This window comes from Manacus vitellinus, unplaced genomic scaffold (assembly GCF_001715985.3).
Source record: "Manacus vitellinus isolate BGI_N305 unplaced genomic scaffold, ASM171598v3 scaffold_15_pilon, whole genome shotgun sequence".
In the NCBI taxonomy this organism is placed as follows: domain Eukaryota; kingdom Metazoa; phylum Chordata; class Aves; order Passeriformes; family Pipridae; genus Manacus; species Manacus vitellinus.
The window spans coordinates 3,561,807-3,589,050 of record NW_021939122.1 but is presented as its reverse complement, the minus strand read 5'-3'; the positions used below and the strand labels follow the sequence as shown (position 1 = coordinate 3,589,050).

The following is a 27,244-nucleotide window of genomic DNA, read 5'->3' as shown; positions in this document are numbered from 1 at the left end:
ATGAATCTCACTCAGATCATAATTCTGTTGTGGTCACCAGAAGACTTAACACAACTCCAAAAACTGGAGTGAGAGCTGGTAGCTTCCTCTGAAGCACCAGAGCAGCTAGTTACATGGGATCCCTTGAAACCCTAAAGCCTTTAAGGTGGTGGCTATTAGGGCTCTGCAGGAAAAGCAACTTGTAGATAGGCAGGACAAATGTGATCTCTCATCCTATTCCCTTTTGATCATTTGTGCAATTCATATTAAGTTGGAAGCCTGGAAATCCAGAAAAAGGAGCTTGCCTCAGTTTCACAAATCTGATGAAGGTCTTTTTTTGCAGCCTGCTCAACAGTTTCATCCCATGGCAACACTTTACCCCTGTTCTGCCTGACAGGTATAAGATGCTTTGCTTATTCATCTGTCTTGAAGTACTGGGCATATGCCTCCTTCTGCCTTGAATAAAGGGAAAACAGCCTTCCTCATCACAGCCCTTGCCATAAGCAGCATGGAAGGAGGGGAAACTGGATCTCAATACATTTGGATGCCACTGGCTCTTCACTATATGGGAAGTGGAAAAGATTGTGTTAATCAAGCTACACTAATGAAAATTCGCTGCTATAAACAAGACCCTAAAGCAGAAGACAAATGAAATGTTCTGAAAATCCCTCCCAACTCCATATCACAGTTGGGCTTAGCTTGACTAAGAAATAGTGACATTTAAGCTAGACTTATGCTAACTAAGCACTATTTGTAGCTCTATTTTAGAAACGAACACCTTAAGGCTAATGGTGCTTATCCATGTGCATGTTTGCCAACATATGAGTTGTCTCAGGTTTCAAATACTTTTTGGTGAGGATGTGAATGCACTCTGTAATTTCTTATGGTCCCTATAGGTAGTTCAATGTTTGACATTCTTTATTAGCATTTCAGCCAAAAGACAGGCTTATGAGAGGGAGGTGCAAAAGACAAAACTTTACTTGAAGCAAGCTCTGCAGTTATTACACACTGATCCTGAAGGCCAAGCTTTTAGCAAGGAGCTAAATATTACATAAAAAGCACAGGATCTTGCATTGCTAAAAGAAATGGTTACTCCTGAGGCCTGGATAGTTTCAGTCAATCAGAGCAAGAAACAGAGGAATCATGTTAATTACAGCGAGGAGTGTCTAGCATCTGATAAGTTCTAAACAAGTTGCTAACTTTCATACAAACAAAACTTTTGGAAGGAAACCAGATTATACCTCTGAACATAGGATGTGAAGGAAAACTTATCCTGAACTGGAAAACACTACTGATTTTCACAGATGCCCTAATTTTGGGCAGTAGTGACTCTTGAATATTGCTTTCTCAAGAGCAAGTGTCAGGTCTAATTGTCAGCCATTCTGTAGTAGATCATTTGCATCTTTTTACAGTGCTATGAATCAGCAGGTCAAAAGTGTTGTATGGGACTTTGCCAGAAACACTAAGGGTTGTCCACCAGATCAAAACACCAGAGGAACATTGCCACCAAGCTTGCAACGTGCTTTTGCCTTGCTCTCTGCAAAATATTTTTCTACTTTCCCCCTTATGCTTTGTTTAACAAGCCAAAACCAACACCAGTAGCCAGTGTCGCCCTGCATTAATTTAACTGGACTGCTGGTGACCATCACCATTTCCACTTTAGACAGAGAGGGCTCTAGGGCAGGCAGATCTTCCCACACAAATCTCTTCATTCAGGAGCCTGCCCAGCTCCCAGTACAGCAGGTACAGTGTGGGAAGGGAGTTTAGGTAACTCCACCGTGGAGGCTCTGGGTCTATAAATGTGTTATAATGTGGCAAATGGTTGATTCACCCAGTGTTTAACTGGCCAACAGTTTTGGTTTTAGATTTAAAGTGCTTCTACCAACGAGAGAAGAAAGAAATGACACAAAAAATTGATGTTGAGCGTCTCTGCCCCAGCACAATGGCATGTGTTTGGCAACACTGCAGAATAAAAATACACATTCTCTGTGCAGACAAACTCATCCTGACAGATTGAACAGAGATTGCTCCAGGTCTCTAGAGATCTCTTCAATCACAAACTAGAAAGTATCCTTCATTACAATGAATCCTACCCAAGTTTCTCTGGAAGCCTACTGTACTCCAAAATTCACAACTACTTCATCCTGGAGCTGCCTCAGAGAAGCTGAGAGCTGGCAAGGTTCACAAAGACTGAAAACGTCCTCGAGAGTTCAGCACACCCTCTAGAAAACTCTGAAGAAGCAAATCTGTGCTTCAGGAACCCCTGAGCCCAGTTCAAGTAAAAAAAAGACAAAACCCAACAACAAAAAAAACTCCTGCCAGCTGGCAACACAGTATTCCTGTCTTGACTCTTCCAATGATCCCCTGGGCTGCTCTCCTCAGACTACAGCACAGAGGAAACATTACCTTCAAGTCCCTGTGCACGATATCATGCTGGTGAATGTGATTCACACTCTCCAGTATCTGATGGATACAGTGGCTGCAAGATAAAAGGGAGAGACACACAGAGTTACGCACACACATTTGACATCTCATCTCATCCCAGAACTATTTCCCTAACTTTTATACTTGTACTAGGGGGAAGTTCAAGACCCCATGCTGAATCCCTTTGTCATGACCACTGGATGTCACAGCTCAGTACTGTCACAGCTGAACATCCCCAGCCTCCCAGCAACAGGATGCCAGACATCCTTTCTATAGCAGGACCACAAAGCCTCTCTCCTACCTCCCATCATTTCCTTCCTTTCCTTCCCATCACATTAAGCCTCTCACTTGTTCCTTCAGACAACAGTGCTCACCCCACACAGAACAACCCAGGCATCTGAGTATCTGCAAACAGCAGCCGAAATTGTGCAAGCAAGACCAAGTCACTCCAGGAAACATTCTGCTGGGCTAGTCCCGAGCAAAGAATAAACTTTGAGAGAGCAGCAGCCTCCCCCGACAAATTCAGGATGACGACGCCTGGGCGCCTGCCAGTTTGCAAAGCTTTCAGAGCAGCATCTCAAGCACTTTATATACACAATGCGCACACACACCCGCTTGCTGGGTGCCTTTTAAGTACAGATCCCACTTAAGGGGTTAGTAATCTGAAAAGCAGACTCATTCCGTTAAGTGCAGTGTGCTGCACTCCCCCAGCTCACAGAAAACCCTGTCTCTGCCATCCTCACTGCTGTAAACCACAAGGCAAAAGCAAGATGTTATTTACACCTGTCGCATAAGGACAGCACAACACGCCCATGGGTGAGACTCCTGGTTGAAACCATCTCTTCCACTAAACACTTAGCTGCCAAGGGTGAATGTGTAATGGAATAGGGATTTTGACAGCTGTGGCTGGGCAGTAAGCATGCAGATGTGGGCAACTCAGAGAGGTCTATGTCCTCGCTGCAGGATCTCTCAGTCCCCTCACCAACTTGTACAAATCTCAGGGGAACAAATTTGAAATGAGTGAAATATTTGAGGGAAGGGAAAAAGGCTTCTGGAAAAGATAGGAAGAGGGTGAGGGGGAGGAAGAGAAGATGAGGTGCAGCACTGTGTGTTTGCTACCCCCACCCCTCTGGAGCTGGCAGTATGATCCTTAGGGTCGGAATCCATGAAAATCTCCCCGCTCCCAAAACAAAAATGTATAATTAGAACAGAGCTGAGTCTGAGCGAGAGAGATTTTCTGGCCAAAAATGGCAAAAGTGTGAGGTGTCCCAGGCAAGCCAAACACGGCAGATTGGCACAGACCTCGCTTCCTTGCTCTCCCAGCCTGCTCTGGAATTCAGCACGGCATGGGGAGAGAAAGGGAGGAGTTTCACTCTGTCATCTTGTGGGCACTTCAAGACCTGGCTGGCTGACAATCAGAGGGTTGAGCACCCTGAGGAGGGCTCACAGAGCAACAGGCAGCTCTTCTTTTCCCCTAACTCTGCCATAATTTTCCTGAGCAGTGTCAGTCACTGACAGCTCTTGAGCACTTCAGGGAACAGGCACCGGCAAGAGGGACAGTGGAAGGATTGTGATTGATAACCTCAAAACTTCCCAACTTCAAGGCAGAGTGGCATGACTGACTGTTTATCCATCTGAGATGATGTGCCCACAAGATCTGTACACCCCACTGAAAACATCTGTGGGGCTCTCAGACCCCTCTGCCAGGAGCTCCACCAGATGTGATGAGTTCACTGGCCTTCCCAGCCACCAGACAGCTCACAGCAGAGTATGAAGTGCAATGCCTCGTTTGAAACCCTGCAATGCCCAGGAGACAGGCTGTAAGTGTACCACAGGGAAAGCAAATAAGCACCTGCAGACTCCATCAACAGTCCCTACACTAACACACTCCCTCCTTCCTTGCACTCAGTATCATCTTTCTCACAGTACTGCCTACCAACCTGCCACAGTGTCCACTACTTCCATCTTAGCCCTCTCTTCTCATGGGTCCCCTAACTCCTGCTTCAGCAAGGGTTAGTGTGGGATAAGAACACAAACTCAGAATAAGCAGAGTAAAATGTCACCATTGGGTCACTTCCAGGCCATGCTAAAGCAGAACAGGAACGGCCTAATCCCAGCTTTGATTCCAGATGCTGTGTGTCCAGCAGATGGATGGGTCAGAGAACACCCTCAGCTACTGCTGCAGAGAATACTCACACTGCATAAAGAGGGACAAGCACATGCCACTTCAGGAACCTCACACGTGGGAGAAAGGGGACCCATTGAGGAAAAGAAGGGCATAACTAAATATTTTTAACATTAAAATATAAAGGTTGCTCTCACATACTGTGCCTTTTCTTACTGTGCCAAACAGCTCACAGTCACAGAGGGCTTCCACAGAAACACAGCCTTCAAAGCCCCCTCTCCCCAGTCCCTTGTAAACCACCACCTAGACACAGGCAAATTGAATAGGTCTGCCCAACAGCAAGGGAACATCACTGGAAACCCCGCTAGGAGAAGGCAGAGGCCAAGCAGGCACACCCTCACAGCCACAGTACAACTCTCCCCTCCATTTGCTCAGTAAGGACACACTGTCACCACCCACCAAAGAGGTCAGGTAGACAAAGCTGCTAGCAGTGGTTCTCCCAGCAAAGGGCACAGCATCTGCAAGTGGCAGAGCCAGCAATGTCTGCAAGTGGAAAGGGCTAGAGCTGCAGCAAGTCAGGTTGACTGTGACAATAAGTTTATGCTAATAGCACAAAGAGGAATTGTTTTCTCCAGACAAGGAGTAAGAGTGTTAGAACAAAGCCATGCAAAGATCAGCAGTCAGGAAACTCATTCCACTTGTACACTGTACATGTATGTACAATGTGTGTACATGGCACATACATGGAAGGGTCTGGAAGGAGCCTTACCTGGCATCTGCTTCACTGTAGTATTCTCTAGCAACAATATCCTCAAAGAGCTCCCCACCAGTAACCCTGGAGAGCAAAAGAACAAAGGAGGTTATGGAGCCCATGCACGTGTAGCTCAAGGATGCTCAGGATGTATGTGGCCCCCCATGTGGACCCTCTGCCACAGCCTGTGTGAGAGACTGCATCACAGGGGAACCAGAGCAGAGCTCCACCACCATGGCACCTGCACTGGCATATCCATGTGACTGACACTGTGGACTTCCATTTCACCAGCAGTGTACGGACTGCACACGAATTGTCCATACACCTCTACAGAGCTTAGTATGTGTTAAGCTTGGGAACAACACCCCTCCTCTGACCTCCCCTAGGCTGCCCCAGAGGCAAAAGTCAGTCTCCATACACAGGATAGCTATTCTTTGCCATTCCATGCTTACACCTGGTGCCAGGAGCCTTCCTGGTCTGTCCCCACCACACAGTCAGTGGATTTTTGTCAAATAGGCCAGAGGTATCTACAGGTCTCAAAAGAGAAAGGGAGAATTACAGTAATGCAGGTGTTTTTTATTCCACTCTTAGTCAACCATCAATGTGCCTGCATCACTGGTGAAGCATCAAAGACAGACACTTACAGATCAAAGACGAGGTAATGGAAACCTTCTTCTGAAATGCTGTCATGGAGTCGCACTGCAAAAACATAATCAAGAAATGGAGATTTACAGAGCATGTAGCAAATATGACACTTCACAATTCAAACTCATGCACACAGCCAAATTTTCCCTCAAATCAATGTCTATTAATTCCCTAAGCCCTTCACTTTGTGCTCCCTTAGTGACCCATTTCCTTCTGTTATCTCAAAGGAACAGATGGGTGTCCTTCCCAAACACTCACCCCTCCCCAGTGTAAAGACAAACTCTAAGTATCTTTGACCTCCTGTTCATTCTCCTTCTCTAACACTTCAGTACCTTCCTTTCACATCTGCCAATGTTTTCCTCCATGCTCATGTTTTGCCGTCTCTCCCCATCCATTCTTATTCCAGAAAACAAACTCTTTTCAGAGTCTCAAAGCAAGCCCCCAGTCCAAAAATTGACTTCTGACCCTACCCGCTTATCAGTATCATTGGTCTTCCTTCTGCCTTTCATCTGTAAGGTTACATGACATTCCCTTCTCTTACTTCTTTTTCCTCACTTCATCCTGACTTACACACCAAATCCTTATCCAAAATTCAGAACCAGCTTCTTGTCTCATTTTTCTGACCTGCTTGTTACAGGACATATTTGATCACATTTCCCTTTCTCAAAATTTCATCCACCTTTAGCTACCTATCTCTCCCTAATTCTGCTCCTATTACCTAAATTAATCTTCACCTTTTACCTTTCCTTGTCCCCTTTAATGTGCAGGCCCACAATGGGCCACTATTCCCTGATATTCTGGGATCTCTGGGGTTCTGTCCTCCTTTCCTCATTTTACACACAGGCAATAATTATTGTATCTATGCACCCAGCACAGTGCTGTTTGCTCCTGTCTGAATTAAAATCTCAATTTCTTTGATGTTTTTTGGAACTAGTTCTAACCCAAGAGAAGTAACTTCATTTCATATTGCTACCTAACCCTTACTTTTTGCTTTTCTCCTCTTCTGCAAAATTTCACACTTTTCCCTGCCAATCAGTCAGAAGTTAGCAATCCTCTTTGACTCAACTTCTAAACCTTCACAGCCTGACTAGAACAAGGTGTCTTCTTCACATGACCATCTCACCCAACTAAAGCAACTAGCTGAGACAAGACTGGGCCTCAGTCACTGTAACACCTTCTAATCGAGTATCGACCAAAGTAACATTACTGGTCTCAATCTCACAAGAGAAATCTCATTATCCTGCTCTGTCACTTTAATGGTACCTTTGCCTCTCCTTGCTGTCTTCCATTCTCTTCCACATACAATACAGGTGACCTGCCTTGATCTTCCCAGCATCATGGTTTTCTCTCTGCCAGTATCAACAGGTCAGTTTGCACCCCTTATTGGTGCATGATGTCAGATACCACCTCTGTCTTGGGAATGTTTCAAACTAGCACGTGGCACAGGATCCTACCTCATAGGGGACAGCTTTTGCACATGTTGGCAATGCTCTTCTCTGCTCCTCTTTGCAACTCTCCTTTGCTAAGGCACCCTTCCACATGCATGCAAACACACACAAACTCAGAACACAGAGTAGCACAGATGTGCAGAGACCACAGCCAGTACCTTATCTAAAAGGATATCATTCTTTCCTTATTCTTTTTGCCTGTTCATTCCTATATTTTTCCTCCCTTTATCTACAAGCTCTCTGACCTGGTCCCTTGACCACTTTCCTTTCCTTAGCATTTCTACTGCATATCTAACTGCAGGGGTTCAGGAGGAGTACTCCACCTAGCATAATGCTGTAAACATGCAATAACAGTTAGAGTACCAGTACAGTAGGTGTTTCAGGTGCAACATGGTGTTCCTACTGCAGGAAAACAGAGACACATCACCTTTAAGAGCTATGTTCCTTAAATCATTCACTGCAAACAAAACAATCCTCCAAGTAAGCAGTTTTAGCTGGCTATGTAGTAACTTTATTGCAATACAATTTTGTGCTTACAAGAAAACTTGCCTCCTGAGCACTTGGCAGAAAGTAGCAGAGGCAGCATTACAAAAATGCAAGTGAGAAGAAAGGTATTTCCTAGGAGAAAAGATTTTCATTCAAGTCTGGAAACAAGATGGAAAGTGGTTGAATCATACACTTAGATTCCCAATGCAGGGCAGTTTTCACTCCAGTGAACAAGACTATTTGAGGTGAAAGTAGGAGACAAGCACATCAACAAGAGCAGAGGCCCAGAACACAGGCAAAAGTCTGTGAAGAGACCTTATGAACAGATGGAGAAACTTCAAGGAAAGCTGAATGTGCTAATAAGGTTGTGTCTGGTGACGCTCAGTGGGCATGAAAAAGCATTCTCCTTCCTCTGGCACCTGAAAGGTCACCAAAGCACTGCAAGAAACAGTGAGCAGAGAAGACAGTGGCATGAATGAAATCATGACAGAGAAGGAGCACAGCCACCAGCAGGTTGAGAACAGTGGCCTTGAAAAAGGAACAACAAACATGTCTGCAGGTAGAAATGAGAGTGAAAGATAAACTTTGACGCAAAGATGCGGGCAGCAAATTACATCAGAAAATGAAACACAAATGAGCTGATTGGTGCTATTTCTTTGTCCTGAGGAAAGCAATTTTGTCAGCTACATTATGAAAAGGGAAGGAAGTAGCAATTCAGCTGGCAGAGACTGGCAGAAGCAGCAAAAAGAGCCTTCAAGGACAGTAAAAACACTACTCGCATCCTTAGGTGAGGAACCATGACAGGAGGACAGAGACAGTTCATAAATACTGACGCTGTACATCACCCTAGGGCTGCACAGCAAAAGAAGGCCTTGAAGGCAGGACACAGGTCATTAACTTAACAAGGGAGCTGCCTCCTCACAACAGCCCAGAGTGATGCTGGAACAAAATCTGCCCAGGATTTAAGCTGCTGAGGTAACAAAGCTCAGAGAGTAATGGTAGAATAGCAAAATCTAGAAAACCTACAGGAAAAATGACACTGGGCCCCACCACCCTGCACAGGAATAACTAGTGACAGCTCAAAATATTAGGCTTTAATTGTGAAGGGGGACAGCAATGGGGGGAGTCAAAAAGGATTAGGAAAAATCTGAATATACCAAAACTTATGACTTTCAATTCCAGCCCTCGCCTACTTCACAGTGATGCTGACGTGAAGAAACAAAAACAATACCCAGTAGCAGAATAGAAAGAACACTAGTGCCCTTTCACAGTAATATTTTACTTCCCTATCCTCCTGCAGAACCACAAGAGCTTTCCTGATCAGCAAGGAGACTGCAATGGACAGCTCTGATGCCATGGTTCACTCTGCTGACACATGAAGTCAAAATGCCCTGTTTTCTAATACAGTGCTAACTACTAGGGACAATCAGCTTAAACACATGATCTGCCTTTTCTAAAACTATTCAGCCAGTCCATGAAATAGCATATATTTAGAAGTTACTGAAGGATAAAAAACATTTTAAAAGGTTCTGTGCCTCCTCTCCATTTTGGTTCACAAATATGATCCACATTGTGTGAGTATTCATCATGAAGACACACAAACATCAGAAACCATCTGACACCTCCACTGTCCAGGTGGTAATGAACTCTCTCTGCTTAAGGATAACCTGTACAAGTGTCCTTCACCTGAAAGCAGAACACAGTTTCCTCAATGGCCAGTTCCAAGAGTGAAACCCAAGTACTGGGCTGTCCTCTGTTTCAGACACTTTCCCATGAAAAGAGCATCCCATTTGTTCACAGGCTGCTGGTTCTGACACACTGCCTGACAACTTCATTACTACTACCACAAGTTCAGCTTCAATCAAGCAGTTGAGTAGAGCTCACAAAGGTTGTTCATTTCTGTGTAACCTTTTGACACAAGAGGGTGAAAAATATAATAATATGTAAGTACTGGAGGGTAAAGTATGCCCAAACCCTGATTATACATGATAAGAAATATGGAGAAATAAAAATAAAAGTACTCATCCAGTTAACCTTTTCTTCAAAAACATTACAGCACTCCTTTTTTTTTTTTTCTCTCGTCAGGGGAGCAGTGATGTCTATGTCTAGCACAGCAGGCTAGACAAATACACACATCACAACCAAACTACAAAAGAGACCAGTACTTGCCAAGGAACCTCATCTCACTCTATTCACCAGAAGATGAGGTAGATTATTTCTATTAGCTCATTCTGTTGCCCAGAAGCAGCAATTCACACCGTATTTCCTTCCTAGTCAAACACTCTTAACACAAGGAGTCTTATAGATGTAGGAAATTAGACCCTGCCAACACCACACACAGCTGGAGTCCCCTGATGACTCTTCTCATTCTAAGATCTCTGATGGATGAAAAAGCATGTACTACAATGGTTAGGTTCACAAGAACAGACAAAGAGAAGAGAGTAAGAAAGAAAACAGAAGCAAGTCAGACATTGAGGGACTAAATCAGTTACAGGATATGGTGAAAGACTTTACCCAAGGTCCTTTCAGAGCACAGGAAAAAGTCCCATCCACACAAAAAAACAGAGGGTTTGTAGAGTTCACATGCACATCTAATTTTGTAAGACTGGCAGGTCTTACTGATAACTTTAGAAATAATAAATAAAAAAACCCTAGAGCACTAGTAAGCACTTCCAGAACAAATGCTATCCAAAGGAGTAGAGTCAGTTACAGACTGGTAGGTAGAAACATCTCCAACAATACCAGCTGCTCAGTGATCAGAAAGTGTGCATCGCCACTTGGATAGCTCCAAGAAGTACATGGCTTCTGGGAGAAACAAGGAGTCATTTCAGCACAGCATCTTGATGAAACAATGTTTTCAGCAAGTTGTAAAAATTCTAACTTTAATCATATAGAGTCCTGAATCTGGTACTGCAGTGATACTCCACCAAAGGTGAGGAGAGTCTGCTACCCAAAACTGTTCCTCCAGTTTTAAATGCACACACGTAATTCTGCACTGTTAAAGATCTGTGATGCATCACAACACACAGGGCACAACCTAGCTAACTGATTTAAGTATCCTTTTCCACCCTCAGTCTCCTCTCCAGCCTCATCCTATGTAAACTAGACCTTCCTGTACTGGAAGCATCTCCCACAGAGTTGGCCTTTTGGAAAAAATAACAACAGAAAAACAGTGATATCAAAACCACTCCCATTCCCCAAAAACCCAGATCTTTGACACAGCCTGATGCAAGTTAGGCAAGTTATTTTCTGTCTTGTGTATATGTCCCTAATGCAATCCAGAACATTTGCAAAGAGCCTGATACCACAGCAAGTGGCTCAAGGGGATGTGCTGCAGCTACTGAACCTCACGGCAGCTGGGTACCAGGAATTCAAGCACTTTCTAAGAACGTCTGCTGTGAATATTACTTTTCTCTGCCTGCTGTCTTCAGAGACTCACTGGAAATCTTGCCTCAAGAGCAGAACTTTAAGCTGCTACTTCAAAGTGTTTCAAAATCCTCGTGCGCATACAGTTTTTATTTTTGAAAGAAATAACATTAATTGGTTATTATAATAACTACAGAAAATTAAGTATTTTAGTGAGAAACAGCAATACAGTAACAGTCATGCAACATTCCCTGCTTGAATAAAGTGATGCTGTACAGACAGCCACAGCTGACTGTGATATGAAACAAGTGAGCATGAGAGCAAAAAAAAAAACTGCACCAGCCTAACAACCAATGCAAATTGCTGCTGAGTCATGCACAGCAAGGTTCTGTGAATGCAAAAGTTGAAGTGAATCATGAAGAGATCAGCAAAGAGCTTTCAATTTTTACAAAACCCCACCTGAACTACAGGAACATAAGAAGACATGGAAAAGCAACAGGCATCTCATTTTTAAAAGGTCACATCTAAAAGGCCAACTGATATGGGGGAAACAAACAAGGAATATGTCTAGCCTAGATTTGACCCACATCTCCCTTTCACTCTGTCCAGTGTGCTGAATATTATTATCTTTTTACTCTTATATCATGCACAACAAGCCTGGAGCATTTATGCCTGCCACATAAGCCCCAGGATGAGCATTACCCTGTATCCCACATCCACAGTAAACAATGGAGCAGGGTTGCCCAGGGGCTCAAGCCCATGGTTGGAGCAGGTAGGCAATTGTTAACACAGGGTGATTTCTGGCAACATGCTGCAAGTAAGTATCTGCCAGCAAAGAGGTTTCTGAAGACACAACAAAAGGCAATTACAGAGGAAGAATTCCACAGGACAATTCCCAGTATCTTCACCTGGCAATCACTCATCTCTGCTTAGGAAAAGGTAATGTGGTCTGAAATATGCTTGCTCCTACATACCAGTAGTCTTTGCCTGTCCTTAGGGACAGTGTTGAAGCTACAGGTAATCTTGTCTGCTAAATCTAGGTTCACTGGTGTTCTTAAATGTAAAGCATTTTGATACTATGGGAACATAAAGTATGGTATTTGCCAACTATCTCTGCACCAACAGATTGCTTGCTGTGATTATGTAACATTTGGGGCTCTTAAAGTAAGTTGCCTGTGTTGCAGTACCTGCAGCAGAGCCAATACAAGGCAACAGAGATTTATGGTTGTTTCCTGGGTCATGGTAATTGTAACACAGGAACTCTTTCATGCAGCCTTAGTAGTACAAACTCAAAAGTACTCTGGGATCTTCTGGACTGAATAATGTTATTTAGAGGTCAGCCGCTCATTAGAAACAGCCACAGCTTCAATTCTCAGCAGTTTCCAACAAGTTGCCTGTATCATGGAGAAATGGAGGAGGTAAGAGCAACTGCAAAGGGTGTATTTCAAGAGACTCTGCATGTCAGAAGAAGCAGAATAAAACTGGAGGCTAAAACCTACCTGATGCCCTCTTCCAATGATATTCTCCAACATGCCAGGAGGTGCTGAAACTATAGATACAAATACACGTGGCCCGACAGACTGCAAACTGAGCACTACTGTCCATGGCAGCACAAGTGACAAGTGAACTGACACAGATGGCTACCACCCACTCTCTGCTTCCCCAGCTGCTCACCAGCCTGGGCAGCCAAGACGGGAACTGTCCCACCACCTCCAAGCCTGGCTGAGCGCCAGGATGCTTCCTGCACGGTTCACATCACTCGGGATGTCTGTCCCGCAAGGAGCCACCACCAACCTGTGACTGCCTGTGAGCTGGGTGCTCAGCTCCCACCCCAGCTGTTTCTCTAATTACATTAAACACGCAAACTTCAGCTGCAGCTGCTCAGGCTGCCTCCAAAAGACTCTCCTTTTAATTAAAAATTCGCTATTAAAAAGCATTAAATTGTGTAATGCAAATAATCCTCTAGAAATCATCTGTTCCAGCAGCTAATGACCAGCTTTGTCAGAACAGTAACTAATGGTAGCAGGACAGTTAGCTAACAGGACATAGCAGGCTGCTGTTCACCAGTCTCTTAGGAACATGGACTCTTTCCCTCCTCTCCAAAATCTGACACAGAGGTCACAGTATACTGGATGTACACCAGCTTGCTGCAGACTCCCCAAGTCCACAGCATGTCACACCAATGGTGGTTCTAAAGCTTTGGAAAATGGAAGAGAAGAAGGACTTGTTAACACTCTGCTCCAGTTCAGGCAGAACGATGTTGCTGCTGGCTCTGCAAAGAAACACAAGGAATAGTCCTAAGGAAGTGTGAAAAAGCAGACACACACAGAGGTGAGTTCCCCCCTCACCATTGTTCTCACTGTAACCTTTGTAACACTCTAGCCTTAAAAAATGAGGCTAAAGCACTGCCCAGTCAGGAAATTCCTTTATGCACTGAAATTCACGGCCTAGAAAGGAGCTGCAGAGAGAACAGTACCTTTCCTATTACAAAACTCATCCTTCTGCATTGATAAAAAACAAAAGTAAAATAAATAAATAAATACGCACACACAAAAAATATTTTTAAAATACATTTCAGTCACAACTAAGTGTTACTTTTCCTTTGATTTTACAATGTCTGTATTGAAAAGCTGAAGTTTAGCACCATATATAACATTTAGTATGCCCTATTTAAACACTACATGAGCCAAAAGAGTGCATTAACAGAAATGTTTCCTGCTTTCCTGATAACAGTGCAATCACGACTATCCAGAATTGTTATTAATAATTTCCTATTAGCCACATAGCAGATAAGCAAAGTACTTCTGATAACCACTGGTATTATATTAGAGCTTTTTCTAAAAACCCCCAAAATAATAACAAACTGACTTCATTGATGTCTCAAAGAAAATACACAGAGAACACCTACTTTATTAGAATTAATAGAATAAAGATAGTGGCCGTGACAAATTTCAGCTCTTGTACAATGCTCTGCAACTTGGCTACACTTCTGCCATCAGGGATGAGATGGCCTTTGGTGTGGCATAGCAGTGCTCCTGCCCAGGCAGGCAGGTGTTCTGCCTGACATCCCCCAAACCTCGCTGAAGGCCCCTGATGTTCACAGCTCCTGTTTCTCATTGCCAGGACAGCCATGACACCTTCCCACAGACACGAGCTCTGTTCAAAAGGCAGGTTGCTGCTCGCACGATTTCCCCCGAGCGCAGCCGCCCCTGCTGCGTGCAGGGCTCAGGCAGGGGGAACCCCCAAGGAGGCTCCCTCCATTCCTCGGTGCTATCCTAAATAGAGCGGGGAGGGGAGGAGTAGAGGAATTCTCCTCTGATTTTTGCAGTACCTTTGAGTGCACTGAGTCTGGCCCTCATCCCACTATTTATTTTTTAAGGGGTTGCTTGCATACAGATAAATCTCACAGCTAAAGAGATGAATAATGTAATCCAAATATGTCTCTAGTACAGACCAGAGAGACACACAGAATAAATATAACCCCTGGCAAGGAAAAAAGTGCAATTATTCCTCCATTCTCGAATTGAGGGGGCTTATGGAGAAATGTTTTTCTTAAAACTACAGGAAAAGCTATAGGAAGAGATGGCAGTAAAAGACAAAAACATGAAGAGGTAAAAAATAGTGAAAGAATTAACTGTGAAAATGAGAATGAGAAATAAAAAGGTGGACTGGCTGGGGTTTTGGGGAACATCCTATCAGGCAGAAATGCACGGGCACTCACCTAAATCTCTAGCACTGAAAGGACTGCAAACAATAAACGGTAACTTGCAGCTCAAAGGCTCAAACTTTCCAGCAGGAGTGCACTCCAGCTGATAGTTTCTTTGAAGGTTTTTTGAGTGTTTGTTGGTGGCTTTTTCCCTTTTTCTTTTTCTTTTTTTTTTTTTTTTGGCAAGGTAGGAGGAGAGCAGGTTAAGGGCATAAGTCCACAAATATTATTTTTTGACCTCTTAGGAAGCTCAGTAACTTGCTGTCCTCTCAGACAGACCCATGACACCTCCAAGGAAAAGATGCTCAGTTACTGAGAAAGTCGCAAAGCATAAATCTTGCTACAAGGTCTCTTCTCCACCCACCCCACCTTCTCCACACCATCCTCCCTCTGCACCAGAAGCAGTACCTCAGCAACAGAAATCACAGGACAGCAGCTTTGAAAAGCCAGCCATGCGTGGGAGGATCCCACTTGGAAACCCCCGAGTATCCATAGGGCAGTAATCGTGGCCAAACCACGGGATAATCCCCAGCATTTTAACTATTCTTTGCACATCACATCCTTTCTGTCCCAATTGCAAAGGCAGTCTGGATGCCTGCAGCCAAATGAAAACAAGGAAATCTGCTGTTTATAGCAAAACACAGCCTACGTTTTTTTCTTGTTCGCTAAGGAAGCAACTCAAATCTCTTGTTAAGGAAAAGGTGATAGGAAAACATTACAAGTGGCAGCAGGGGGGAAAATTTGAGGGCCTTGTTAAGACTAGTATCTCAGAATGAGGAACGAGTGAACCTGAAGTTGTAGCTGATACCACTAAGACAACAAATCCAGTATTAGGTCTGCAGACATGGTCAATGCACCGTTTCCCCCACAGGTTAGTTATGAGTGTTGTGGGATTCTCCATCTGGGCTGTACAGAGAAGGATAGCATTCTCCTCAGTCTTTGCACCACTTTGCACTTTGATCATAACCATCATTTAAGGGCACACAAACTGGAGGCCTTTTCTTACACACATCCATCAAAATTGCTCCCACAGCTCAGAGGCACTAGGAGAACCAAGACCACTTGTCAAAGGAAATAAGACTCATCCAGATCAAAAGAAATTCTTCTAATTCACAGGGGATTTCTATACCATTTTCTTCCCATTTTAAATAAGGACATGTCCAAAATTGTGGTTTATGCTGAGAAAAGCCAACAGATAGAAGTTAAAGTAAAAAGAATTCAGATGCAAGTATATTTCGGAAAAGAAGTCTGAAGTAGGAAAAACCTGAAAAAGCAATAATTCTGATAGATGCTGAGGACAGCATTTCACCACTGCTATAAATTCCCTCAAAGAAATTAACTCTGAAGCAGTTCAGTAGAGTATATGAAGGCAGAAATCAGAAACAGAATTTGGCTGTGGCTCTTGGGCTACTACCAACCTCTCTTAAAATATGTATTTTTATTATTCTAGACCTAAGTGCATCCAGTTCTTCAGAGCAAAGGCTGCCATGAGCTGGAGCACAATGACCAACCAGAAGTGCTCAGTTCCAACTATGAACAAAAGATATATTAGAGAACTACGTCTGTACAGTTGGGTAAAAAATATCTAAGACAGAGTACAGATCAACTAGTCACAGATCCAAAGATGAGGCACATATTTAGACTGGCATAACAAGGAAAATTTAGGAGAAACGCAACACCTAACAACATAGTGGACAAAATCCATGCACAGAGCAGACTTCTGCTCTGTACACTGACCAAGTCACACTGAACAATCCTACCCTTGCAGGGGAACACAGGAATGCTAGAAAAGAGTTTTCAAAACTGTGAACAATGATTTTGACCAAATTTTGCATCATTATTACTTTGGGAGTCCTAAGACAGGGAAGGTCACATTCAGCACTGTTCTGAACTTCTCATCTGCACTGAACAAGCCTGCAGGATAATACTAGGGTTCACAGCTCTGTCACTGTTCTAACATTTAATGGATAGCAGGAAGCATGGAAAAGAAAATGCATTTTTGACAAGAGAATCCCTGTAGTGAATGAATTACAAGATTTAAAAATTAAATACACAGACTGACTAAGCAGAAGACCAAAAGAGCTGTTCCAGTAAGCAAGAGATAATAGGCAACACATTGTGAGTTTAGCTCTGCAACAAAGAGAAGTTCATTTTATCTTAGCCATTGCACAAGTTTCACTGGCAGAATCAGGAAAGCATGTGCAAATGAAGAGTCAGGGCTATGAGTGTGCTTATAGAAATCTGCCTCTTTCCAGCAAAGCAGAGATCAAGGGAGAAGAGAGCTCTTCTACATGTTTCCAAACACATCCATGTCTAATGCCCACAAGATTTATACATAAGTGAATCACTGGAACAGTAAGTTGTTCAAGAAGTGGAATTCCCCATAGAGCCATGACTCTTCCCAACTTCCACAGGCACTTTATCTGTTTATGGACAGATTAATGATGTTGTCTTCTGCATCTTTAGCATACCCATATCCTCAGTAATGGGTGCATTTTTTGAAATGAACAGATCACTGGTTGATCTCTGTCCAATTCTGCTGTATTTGGTGCCCATGGCTGGCAAATGGCTTCTCTGAGCCAGAATTTAAAGTTTTCTTGAAGTTGTCAGAAGGAAAAAGAACAATTTGAAACTTAGGGAAAGTAGTCCTTCCTCTACTGAAGTCTGACCAGCTATAATGACACATTCAACATGGTACATACCATGAATTGGAAATCAGAAGAAAATTATCTCAAGTTAACTTTCTTTTTTGTCCAGACAAAAAAATCCTATTGCAACACCAAGCTCTTGGAATGATTACTCCACTGTGATTACCTTGGCCATAATGTGCATCTAAAGACAAGCAAAACACCCAACTACACAACAATAGCCTATAATTGGGTCTAAGATTTTATGAAGGCATGTTAGGATAACTCAGAAAGCAGTCATTTCACAAAAAGCAACAGCAAATGGAAATATCACCATTACTCTGTATCTAAAGTAATCTTTATTTTATCAAAGTAGCAGTGTTATGGTCAGTGTGTTGCTGTCCAGAATCAACTGTCCTGCTGTAAATGCATAAGAACCACAAATTCAACAACAGGCTTACTTTATATCCTGTGTACCCTGCCTGCCTCACAGAGTCCTAACTTTCAGTCTTCTGCCCGAGACTCACTGCAGGCTCAGGTCACTGTAAAAGAACAGGATTTGCTGCGACACAATTTGCAACAAAAAACAGTAACAACAAAACTTGAAATGGAAAGCAAGTTCAAAATCTGCAGAATTCTTCATGGCTTGTGCAGTGTTATGCACAGAGCTCACACTGAGGCAACACACCAAGTATTCATCCAGAAGAGTTTACAGCATGGAATGCCAGTAACTAGGTGATTACTAACTGCTAATACACATTTCGAGGAAAAAAAATACCGCTGTGTCAGAACAACATGTTTCCCTTCTATGACAACCTAACAAGTCCAAGGAACATGGAAGCAGCAGTGCATGTAGCATCTGGACTTCAGCAAAGCTTCTGACAGCATCTTACGTGCTCTTTCCACAAGCAATTAAGAAAAAACATGTATTCAGAACTAGCTTACAATACTGTATACAACTCATTCTAAAAATACTCAAAATTGATCACTGTCAAACTGGAACAATGTATCAAGGGATATCTTCAAGAGTTTGTCCAGACTCCAACAGTATTCAACAGTGTTATTAATTATCTACATGACGTAATATATGGCATTGTTATTAAAGACCACGTTACTGTGGGAGCTGCAACCCTATTATACTATCAACAGATAAATCAAAATGGTCTTGACAAATTTGGGGAGGGGGGAACCCACAGACTGGATTTCTTCCTGTTTGTTTTAATAAAGACAAATGTACACTTTGTAGGAACCCTCATCTATACAAGATGGAAAAATTATTCGCTTGCCAGAAGTTGTGCAGAAAGTAGTCAGCAGCAATAATGTATCAGAAAACAAATTTGCATCAACAGTGTATTTACATGACAAGTTTCAAAGGTTGATGTACAAAACGAGTATCTTTGGTAGGACCAGTGAAGTATTTCTTCCCCCTCTACTCAGCACTGACACGACCTGAGTTAGAATCCTGCGTCCAGTTTTGGGCATCGCATTTCCAGAAAGATATGAAGCAACTGGAGAGAGTCCAGGGAAGGATGGGGGAGGGGGGAAGAAAAGAAAAAAAATAAAAATACAAGGTCTAGAAAACATGACGTATAAGAAAAGATTGAAAGAACTGGGTTTGTTTAGTCTGAAGAAAAAGACTAAAAAGAGACATGATAACAGTCTTCAAATATGTAAAAGATTGTTACAAGAAGGAAAAAATATTTTCCCCAGATACTCCAGATAGAACTAGAAACAACAAGCTAAGAGAGCAGCAAATTATGTTTTTAATGTTTATCCGACAGAAAAATTAAAATTTTAAAGACTGCCACCAGGGGCTGTAAAAGCAGTAAAGGTTTTTAAGAACAAATATACCTGGAACTAGTCAGGTATAAAAGGTATTCACAGGACTGCTGAATGGACCATATGACTTCCTGAGGTCTTAACATACTTCAGCTCTGTTGTAGGCCTAAAATTTAATTCCTCTATTTCTGTTTGTGAGCACTCATTGAGTTTACAATGACGAGCTCCTTTTCTTAAAAGAAAAATTGTTCCTTCTAGGAAGACAAGAAATTCTCTGTAGAAAATGCAAGAACCACGGACATTCCCCCAAACTGTCTTTTCCAAACCACATCAGAACAGGAGAGAAGCATTACCACTCATTACAGATGAGGAACAAGCTGTAGAATTGAACCAGGAATGTGATACGTTTCTGTTTTCCATGCAGTTTACTTATAGAAGTGGTTTTCTTCTTGTCTATCAGATTTACTTTGTGAGAGGTTTGGCAAGAAAAGATGTAAGAAATTATAAAAAGGAGAGATGATTAAAGTGAAGTTAAGGTCAAAATAAAAAGTGACATCACCTACTAAACTAAGTGCAGCAAGTCTTACAGGGCAAATGAAGCTCAATAAATAGAGTTTTAGTCATTGTGAATGTTGCCAAGAAATAAATAATCTGGCTAATATATTCATCAGTGCAAATTACTGCAGAAAGTGACCACTGCTCCTCTCCTCATGCCATACCTCCACAAGTACATTCAGATGCAAGAAAGCTCTTTCTGCTGAAAAGCTGCTACTAAGGAGCTTTGCACTGTGTGAGGTCCCGAGCTTGTGGAAATTCCTTCTTCATCACATATGTAATAGGCTACAGATGCTAGTCCATGCTCTAAGGCACCTTTCCTCTCCCAGGCCTTGAGATGATAGGAGCAAATGACTGAGAAGCTGAAAGTCAGGAGACCAGACAAATGCCCTTAAAGTATTATCTACATTGACAGTTATGCAAAAGAAAGGCAGGTTTCCCAGGCACGGATGTTTAACTGTGGCTTGGTTGAAGGTGGCAGTTTGGTATTTCTTAATGTTTTCTTAAATAAATTAAATCAGATCTTAGCTAGGATCCTAGAGGTTTTACTTATTTTAAAAAACCTATAAAGGGGATTATTAAGGGTCCAAACTTCCACGGTGCTTTGGAACTACATAAAAATCCATGCCGTCTCTCTACAGTTCAATAAATAATGTAGTTTTTTATGTTGTGCCTTATTTTGCCTCTTCCCGTATTCCTAGATAAAACCATTCCCTTTACTCCAGTACTCATTTCCATCAAAAAGGGCAATTTGGTTTTGGTCTCTTGCTTTCAGAGTATGTGGCCACTGTAATGAGAAGAGCTGATGTATTAGCCCGCCCTCCTTTAACTTTGGCATGTTATTGAGCACAGCACTTAAACTGACATGCCACAAAGGGCCAAGAAGAAGAAACAGAAGATGGGTGTGGGAAAAACAAACACAACACCTCACTCCCATTGCAGACTGTCAGATGAGCAGACAAGAGTCATGCATCACCCAAGGAGCAGGGACAGCTCTGCATGGGTGAGCAGATGGGAACATGGCACTCTTTGGTGAACATCTGGACCAGGATGCTAAGGAATGGAACGGGGTTATATGCAGAATTTGTCATAGATTTCAACAGGCAATTTTGATGAGTTGTTGTGAATGTTCAGAACACATCTGTTCTCTTACAGCATGCTAGCTGAGAAACTTTACTACTCCTGTCTCACCCCCCTCCCTCTGAGCCCAAGGAAGTTTACCGATATTTGGATGCTTTAGAAGTCGGCAAATTCGAGCTTCACGTTCCAGTTTCTGGTGATCTGAAAGAGAATAAGAAAGAAGGTGTTAAACACCACAACTCTGAACTAAGCTCTTGCTCATATTCGACAGAGAGAGGAACACAGTGACTCAGCAGACATCCAGAGGGCTGGGAACTGCTGGAACATGACTGTCTCCCAAAGCCTCACAGCCATTTCAGATGACAGGACTGCCGCTCCCACTACAGAACTAGCACTAAACTGGTATTGCATCCTTTGATTCAAAGGGAGTAGCTGCAGAACAAAAGACACAGCTCTTCCATCAGCTTCTCAAATACACAAAGCCACTTGTAGTGACATCCCTTTCAAGACTTACCCCTTCTCCAAAGCTGGAGAGTTGGATGAAAAGAGATAACTCACATGAAATGGGAAAAGGAAATACACAGCTCCTGCTAATGCACAGCCATCACATGAAGTAGGGAACTCTGCCAGCTTCAGTGAACTGTAAAGGTAACCATACTTCAGAACCCATGGACAGACTCGCTGGCGAAATGCTGATCACGCACTTAGAAAACTCCAGGCAAGAAGTTCTGCCCAAATGCTAAGTATGCTTATTCCAGCCCACAGGCAACGTCAGTTCAAGCACGACATTCATCTGGATTAAAGTAAAATATCAAGGAGAGTAAAAAATGGTTTCTCCTCCCATGAGCAAGTTCAAGGAAAGGAGAGGGAGCTAGAGCAACTCTGCCCTTCTCAGCCAAGAGGCAGGAGGTCTTTTAGCCACTGAGATTTTTACAGCAATGGCTGAGTCCTGAATTTACACCACAAAAGCCTCAGCTTCTCGAATGAAATGCTCACATTGGATAAGCACAGATTGACTGAAAGGATCTGAGGAAGACAAAATCTTTTAGGCAGCCCTGGCAGACACTAAACTCTAGACTTCGGGGATGCAGATGCCTAGAATGAGACAAGCAAGAACTTCCAGTCCTTGGACTCCCCATTCCAGTCATCAAAAGAACATAGGAAGGGGAAGCAGCAGCCCCTGCACACTTCTGACATTTCCTTTCATGCAGATCTTCAGCATATGGGCTTTAAAACAAACCTTCTCTGCAGCCTTGTGACACACAAGGAGTAAGCAGGATCCTTGGCTGGCTGGACTACTCAGTAGATCACTGGTAGGGATGTAGCATCCTCCCATTTATAGGAACCACACTAGAGACCCATTTCAACAAGGTTGCACTGCACTGCTCTGCCTGAAAGCTGCCTGTCCAGCTCCTTAGTCTCTGCATGGTCTTCCCTTCTCTTTGTAAAGGAAGCTTTGGGCAACTGTTCTCTTCCCCATAAGCAGAAGACAGAGACTGTGCCAAAGCACAGTACACTTTTCTCTCCCAGGCTGGGAATAGCAGCTCAGGGCATTGTAGGATTTCTGTCTTCTTTTCCACTGCTGAACTGCAGAAAATGTCCCAATTAATACTTTATAGGGCTGAGATGTGCTTACATTCTCATCTGCTACTGTTCAGGAATGGGGGAAGGTAAATTACTGCTTTCATCTCTTCTTAGTTCTCAGTCCTGGAAGTTATTGTTGTTGTTGCATATATTTCACAGTTCTATGCCAGAACCACTCTCCAATAAAGTAGCAGACAGCAAGAAAGCCTGGAGAGCTTCCACGCTCCTGAGGCCTTGGTGCAGTGCAAGCACTTTCTCACCTGCATTGCCAGGGAGGGGTGGGGGTGCCTTGGCTTCCCTTTTAGCAGCATCTCTCACCAATGAAGTTTTGCAAAACGCAGTTGCAAAGTAACAAATATTGCTGCACACTCTGCATTTGGGAGAGATTCTCACAGCAGGACAACAGTTTAAGATAAACTATCCACAGCCTGCTCACACGTTTGGGTCTTGCAAATTCTCCACCTTCCCTCCCAGCTCTACTTGGAACTTCTACAGGAGGGGATCCTTCATCCACCCAGATCACATTGCCCTCGTGTGCAGCTACACTTGCTGAGAATCTGTTCCCAAGTACAAGGACACAGAGAAGCAGACAGCAAAAACAGCTGAGCAAAGAGGGAAGAGGAGGCAAGAGCTCACCACGTGCTACTCAGCCACCGAGTCCTGACAGCCAGGACAGACAGCTGACAGGAGCAAGGCTCAAACAAAATGACATAACCATCAAAATGCCATGGGAGATGTAAATCAAGAGCAATTGCTCCCCTGAAATTCTACACCATCATGCAGAGGGAGGGGAGCTGGCAGGGCAGCTAGTGTTCATGGGCAGCAGCCACACCAGAACTTGTGACAAGAGGTCATCACCCCACACCCCATCCCTCCAGCACCACACAGCCTGGCTGGAGACCAGAGGAGGAGTACAGCACTCTGGTCACAAGGTACAGGAAACTATTTCTGGTCGGGGGGAAAGCATACCACACTCTTCTGTCTCCGGGGCAACAAAACAGGCCAACTCAAGCACAACTCACAGAGAAAAAGCACACAGCAGCCCTGGGAGCACCAGCCTGCAGCAGTCAGCCACCACAACTGAGAGCAGCGAAAGGTCAGGCTGGGAGGGTTTCCTGCCGTGGGTCCTACAGGATCACAGCTCCTGCAGGATTGCCATCCTGTTTCAGGCAGCACCAGAACACAGCCCAGTCAGTGACTTGAAAGTAGCTACCCCACCCCATCCCCAAAGATCTTCATCACTCCATGGCCTTTGGCACAGTGTAGGCATTTGACTCATGTCAAATCAGCAGCAGAGTCAATTTGGTACTTGTGGGGAACAACCTGGTATCTAAATACATAAGGAATAAACACAGAGACACTATTTTCTACCTTACTCTGCTCTGACAAAGGTTATTCTCAGTAGGAGACAAAATGCCCCAAATTTTTTCAGTCCAGCAGAGCAGTCAATGGGTGGACTTTAACATTTCTCCTATACAGGCTCTTGCTCAACCTTACAATGCAAAGTCTTAATGATATTAAAATTACAATGAAAAGATCCCTACCCTACCAAGAGCTTGCAAAGAAAATAATTTCTCCTCTCTCTGTCCCAGAGACGAAACTTATTTCTGCAAGCCATTTGTGGAGTGGAGCTGCTTATTCTTGATGCACAATGGAAATACACCTCATAGCTAACAGAAACACAGCAGCACATCCGACCTACCTTACAGCATCCCAGGCCTGGGACATTGGGTCTATTTTCCACCTTTCACACAACTATGAAATTCAACAAGTAATTTCCATAACTTGCCTAAAACACAGTATATCCTTTAGGAAACATAAAGATTCACGTTCAAGACTTCAAGTGATAAATAAAGCCATACACCCACAGAAATTTCTCCAAATGTTAGTTATCCTTCCTGTTAAAATTCGGCATTGCTGTTCCAAGTCTGAATTCATCTACCTCCTGCTTCTAAATATTGGATTTCATTAAGCTCTTTTCCTGCTACGTTACAGAGCTGTCTAGCCCTGAACAATAGTTGATGCTTAAAACTTAAGTACAGGATATTACAAACACTCATCTAATATTCATTTACTGTTTTCCAGCCAAAAAGAAAAAAAAAGAATCTTGCTATTTGGAAAATTATTCTATCTACAGTCTGAAGTAATAAGTATCTACATAGACAGGAAAGTGCAGTCTATGTAGCTTTTCTGTAGTAAAATTTAAAATGTAAATGCTTAAGGAGATGGTGCTTAAAAACAGGAGAAAACTTACTTATGTTTAATACCCAAACTAAGGTGTGAATATCTATTTCTCCTTCTTAGTCCTTTATATGATACGATTTCTGCATCTTGGTTCAGTATGTCAAATGTGAATCTACATTTAACCCAAGTACCTTTAACATCACTGTTCTGCAAATATTGCACTGTTGTTCTAGTAACATTAATACTGGGTTTCTTTAGAATATACCTGATGAGAAGATGCCTGTTCAGAGAACTGTGATTTCTTTGGGTTGGGTTTTGATTTGGCTAGGGATTTATTTTAATAGAAAACAAGAATGATTGTTTTAGCATCATCTGTGAGAGTTAAGGACCTGCAAAAATGAAACTACTCCATTTTATACAAACATGCAGTCCATTAACTGAGACAGGACTGTTCGTGTACAATGGATGGACAGAAATGGTTGTGCACAATTAGGAAAGTCACAGCTGTAAGAATCTCTAACTGAGCAGGTTAAAACAACAATGACCTTGCCTGAGTACAGAAGACAGCAGACCAAAATCATGACAGTTTGGCCTATTTGTCCTAAATGTATCAAACTTCCAGATACACAGGATAACTTGATGTAAAAGAAAGTGTACCCAACAGAAATAAAAACCAAAAGGCAGACAGCTTTACTTCACAAAAACCTGGCAATCTTCAGCAGGGTGTGGAATATGACTAGTTTTATACTGATGCATAATTTCTTACTCTTTTTTAAGAAAATAATTTCACTGTCTGACCACTTCAGTCTGCTATCCCAAAGATGTGGTGGCAGAGATGGATGAACAAGGTGAGACCCAACTTCTGGGCTCCATTCCTGTCCAGGGACAGTTCTCAGTTTTCTGCTCTAGCCAATACATGCACAGCTGCTTTGCAGGAGGCTTTTCCTCACCCAGGTCTTTCTCCTCCAGGGGTACCCAGAACCTGGAGAAGATTTTCAGACACAGACAGGGTAAAGGATATCAACAAATACCAGTAGTCTAGAGCCGCCAATTGAGAACATTTATGTAACAACAACAGAAAAAAAAAGAAAAAGAAGATTAAAAAAAAGGTCACTGTGCCTAATCAGCCTGTTATGGAGCTGTGCTGAGGAGAAGGAGCTGCCAGGGAAGGATAGGGAGACCTGTTTGCATGGAGCTGCGGTACACTTGCAGAAGGCAGAGTCTGGAGAAGGACACCTACCACAAACCCAAAAAGGAGATGAGCCCCAAGCAAGCGAGGTGAGGGCCAAACCTGAGCCAGGGGGCAGGAGGAGATGGTTTAGGTGTCAGGTGCCGACACTGCCACCCTGCACAGGCAGCACAGCATGAAATCATCCCGGCTTCAGGCATAGCTGTGATGCCCTGACTGGCTCTGGCTCCTGAGATGCAGAGAGGGATCTGTTTCAGCCATGGGCAGCTGCCATGCGGACACACTCTCCAGACAGAGCTTTGTCACAAGCTCCTCAAAGGATCAGTGACCAGGGAGGTTGAAAGAGATGTGCCCTTCGCATTCCATCCCCTCCATCTGCCCAAGGAACACTGAAATTTATTGCTCTAGAAAAAAATGTGAACATCTATTTCAGGTTGTCCTGTCTTCTGGCAAGCAGAAGTAGAAGTCAGCATTAAAAACTAATTGAAAGACTGGGCAAAATAGTTACTGACATAAATCAAACAAAGATTTATCAGTGAAAGTGATTAACTTCACACCTCTTGGAAAACAAGGTATAAAAAATTAATTCTAACATACTTTCTTCAACAAGCATTAGAAACACAGCACCATTTCAGAACAGTTCCGTGTGTAAAGGACTACATCCACAACAGCATCTACTGTCTTACTTTATCAAACTTCAGCTATACTGAGGTCCCGTGGCTAAAGCTCATTCTTCATTTAATACACCTGTCTTAAGAAGAGAGAAAAAAAGTGAGGGGCAACTTTTAGAGCCTAAAGATTAGCCACCTCAATGGAAAGGGAGATTCTTTTCTAAAGGCAGTAAAAAGAAGATGCAGGAAAACTAACACTTAGATGTCAATCATCTCTGTGATGAGAATCTGTGTCATGAAGAAAAAACCCGTATTCCTCCCTTTACCGATACATAACCTTCTTGCTCACAACTGGAATATACAATTGCCTGCTCAGTACTACAGTCAACCTGCCTTCATCCTGCACTAGGATCATGCTTTGTCCTTGCTGTTAAAGGAGGCTTGCAGCTATCATTCCTGTGGGAACACATTCTAGATTACATTTCTGAGAATGGGAAGAGTCTGGAAGAAGAATCAAACCCAAAGCAATAAACTCAGTTTGATTGCTGTCATCGTGCCAATTCTGGGAGATAGTCAATTGGTGCCAGCTGCTAAGATATCATTTGAGTTGCTTCAAGACAGAAATCGAATTTACATCAAATACATTTTGTAGTGCGAGACTAGTCTGAGCCTTCAGGTTCCTTCATGCTTTTCTTTGCTAGTTTA

The 27,244-nt window shown here is 43.0% G+C and overlaps 1 protein-coding gene across 13 annotated transcripts in view; it reads right to left on the bottom strand.

The window, feature by feature from the left end:
• The window catches only part of CAMK2G (calcium/calmodulin dependent protein kinase II gamma), a 118,134-nt gene that overhangs the window by 43,832 nt on the left and 47,058 nt on the right, over nt 1–27,244 (bottom strand). For all 13 annotated transcript variants that reach the window (XM_029958529.1, XM_029958518.1, XM_029958522.1 and 10 more), the window contains 4 exons: nt 21,113–21,172; nt 5,924–5,978; nt 5,298–5,363; nt 2,386–2,458 (listed from right to left, as the gene is read on the bottom strand). In XM_029958529.1, the coding sequence (XP_029814389.1) occupies nt 2,386–2,458; nt 5,298–5,363; nt 5,924–5,978; nt 21,113–21,172 (254 nt within the window). The remainder of the gene's footprint in view (nt 1–2,385; nt 2,459–5,297; nt 5,364–5,923; nt 5,979–21,112; nt 21,173–27,244) is intronic.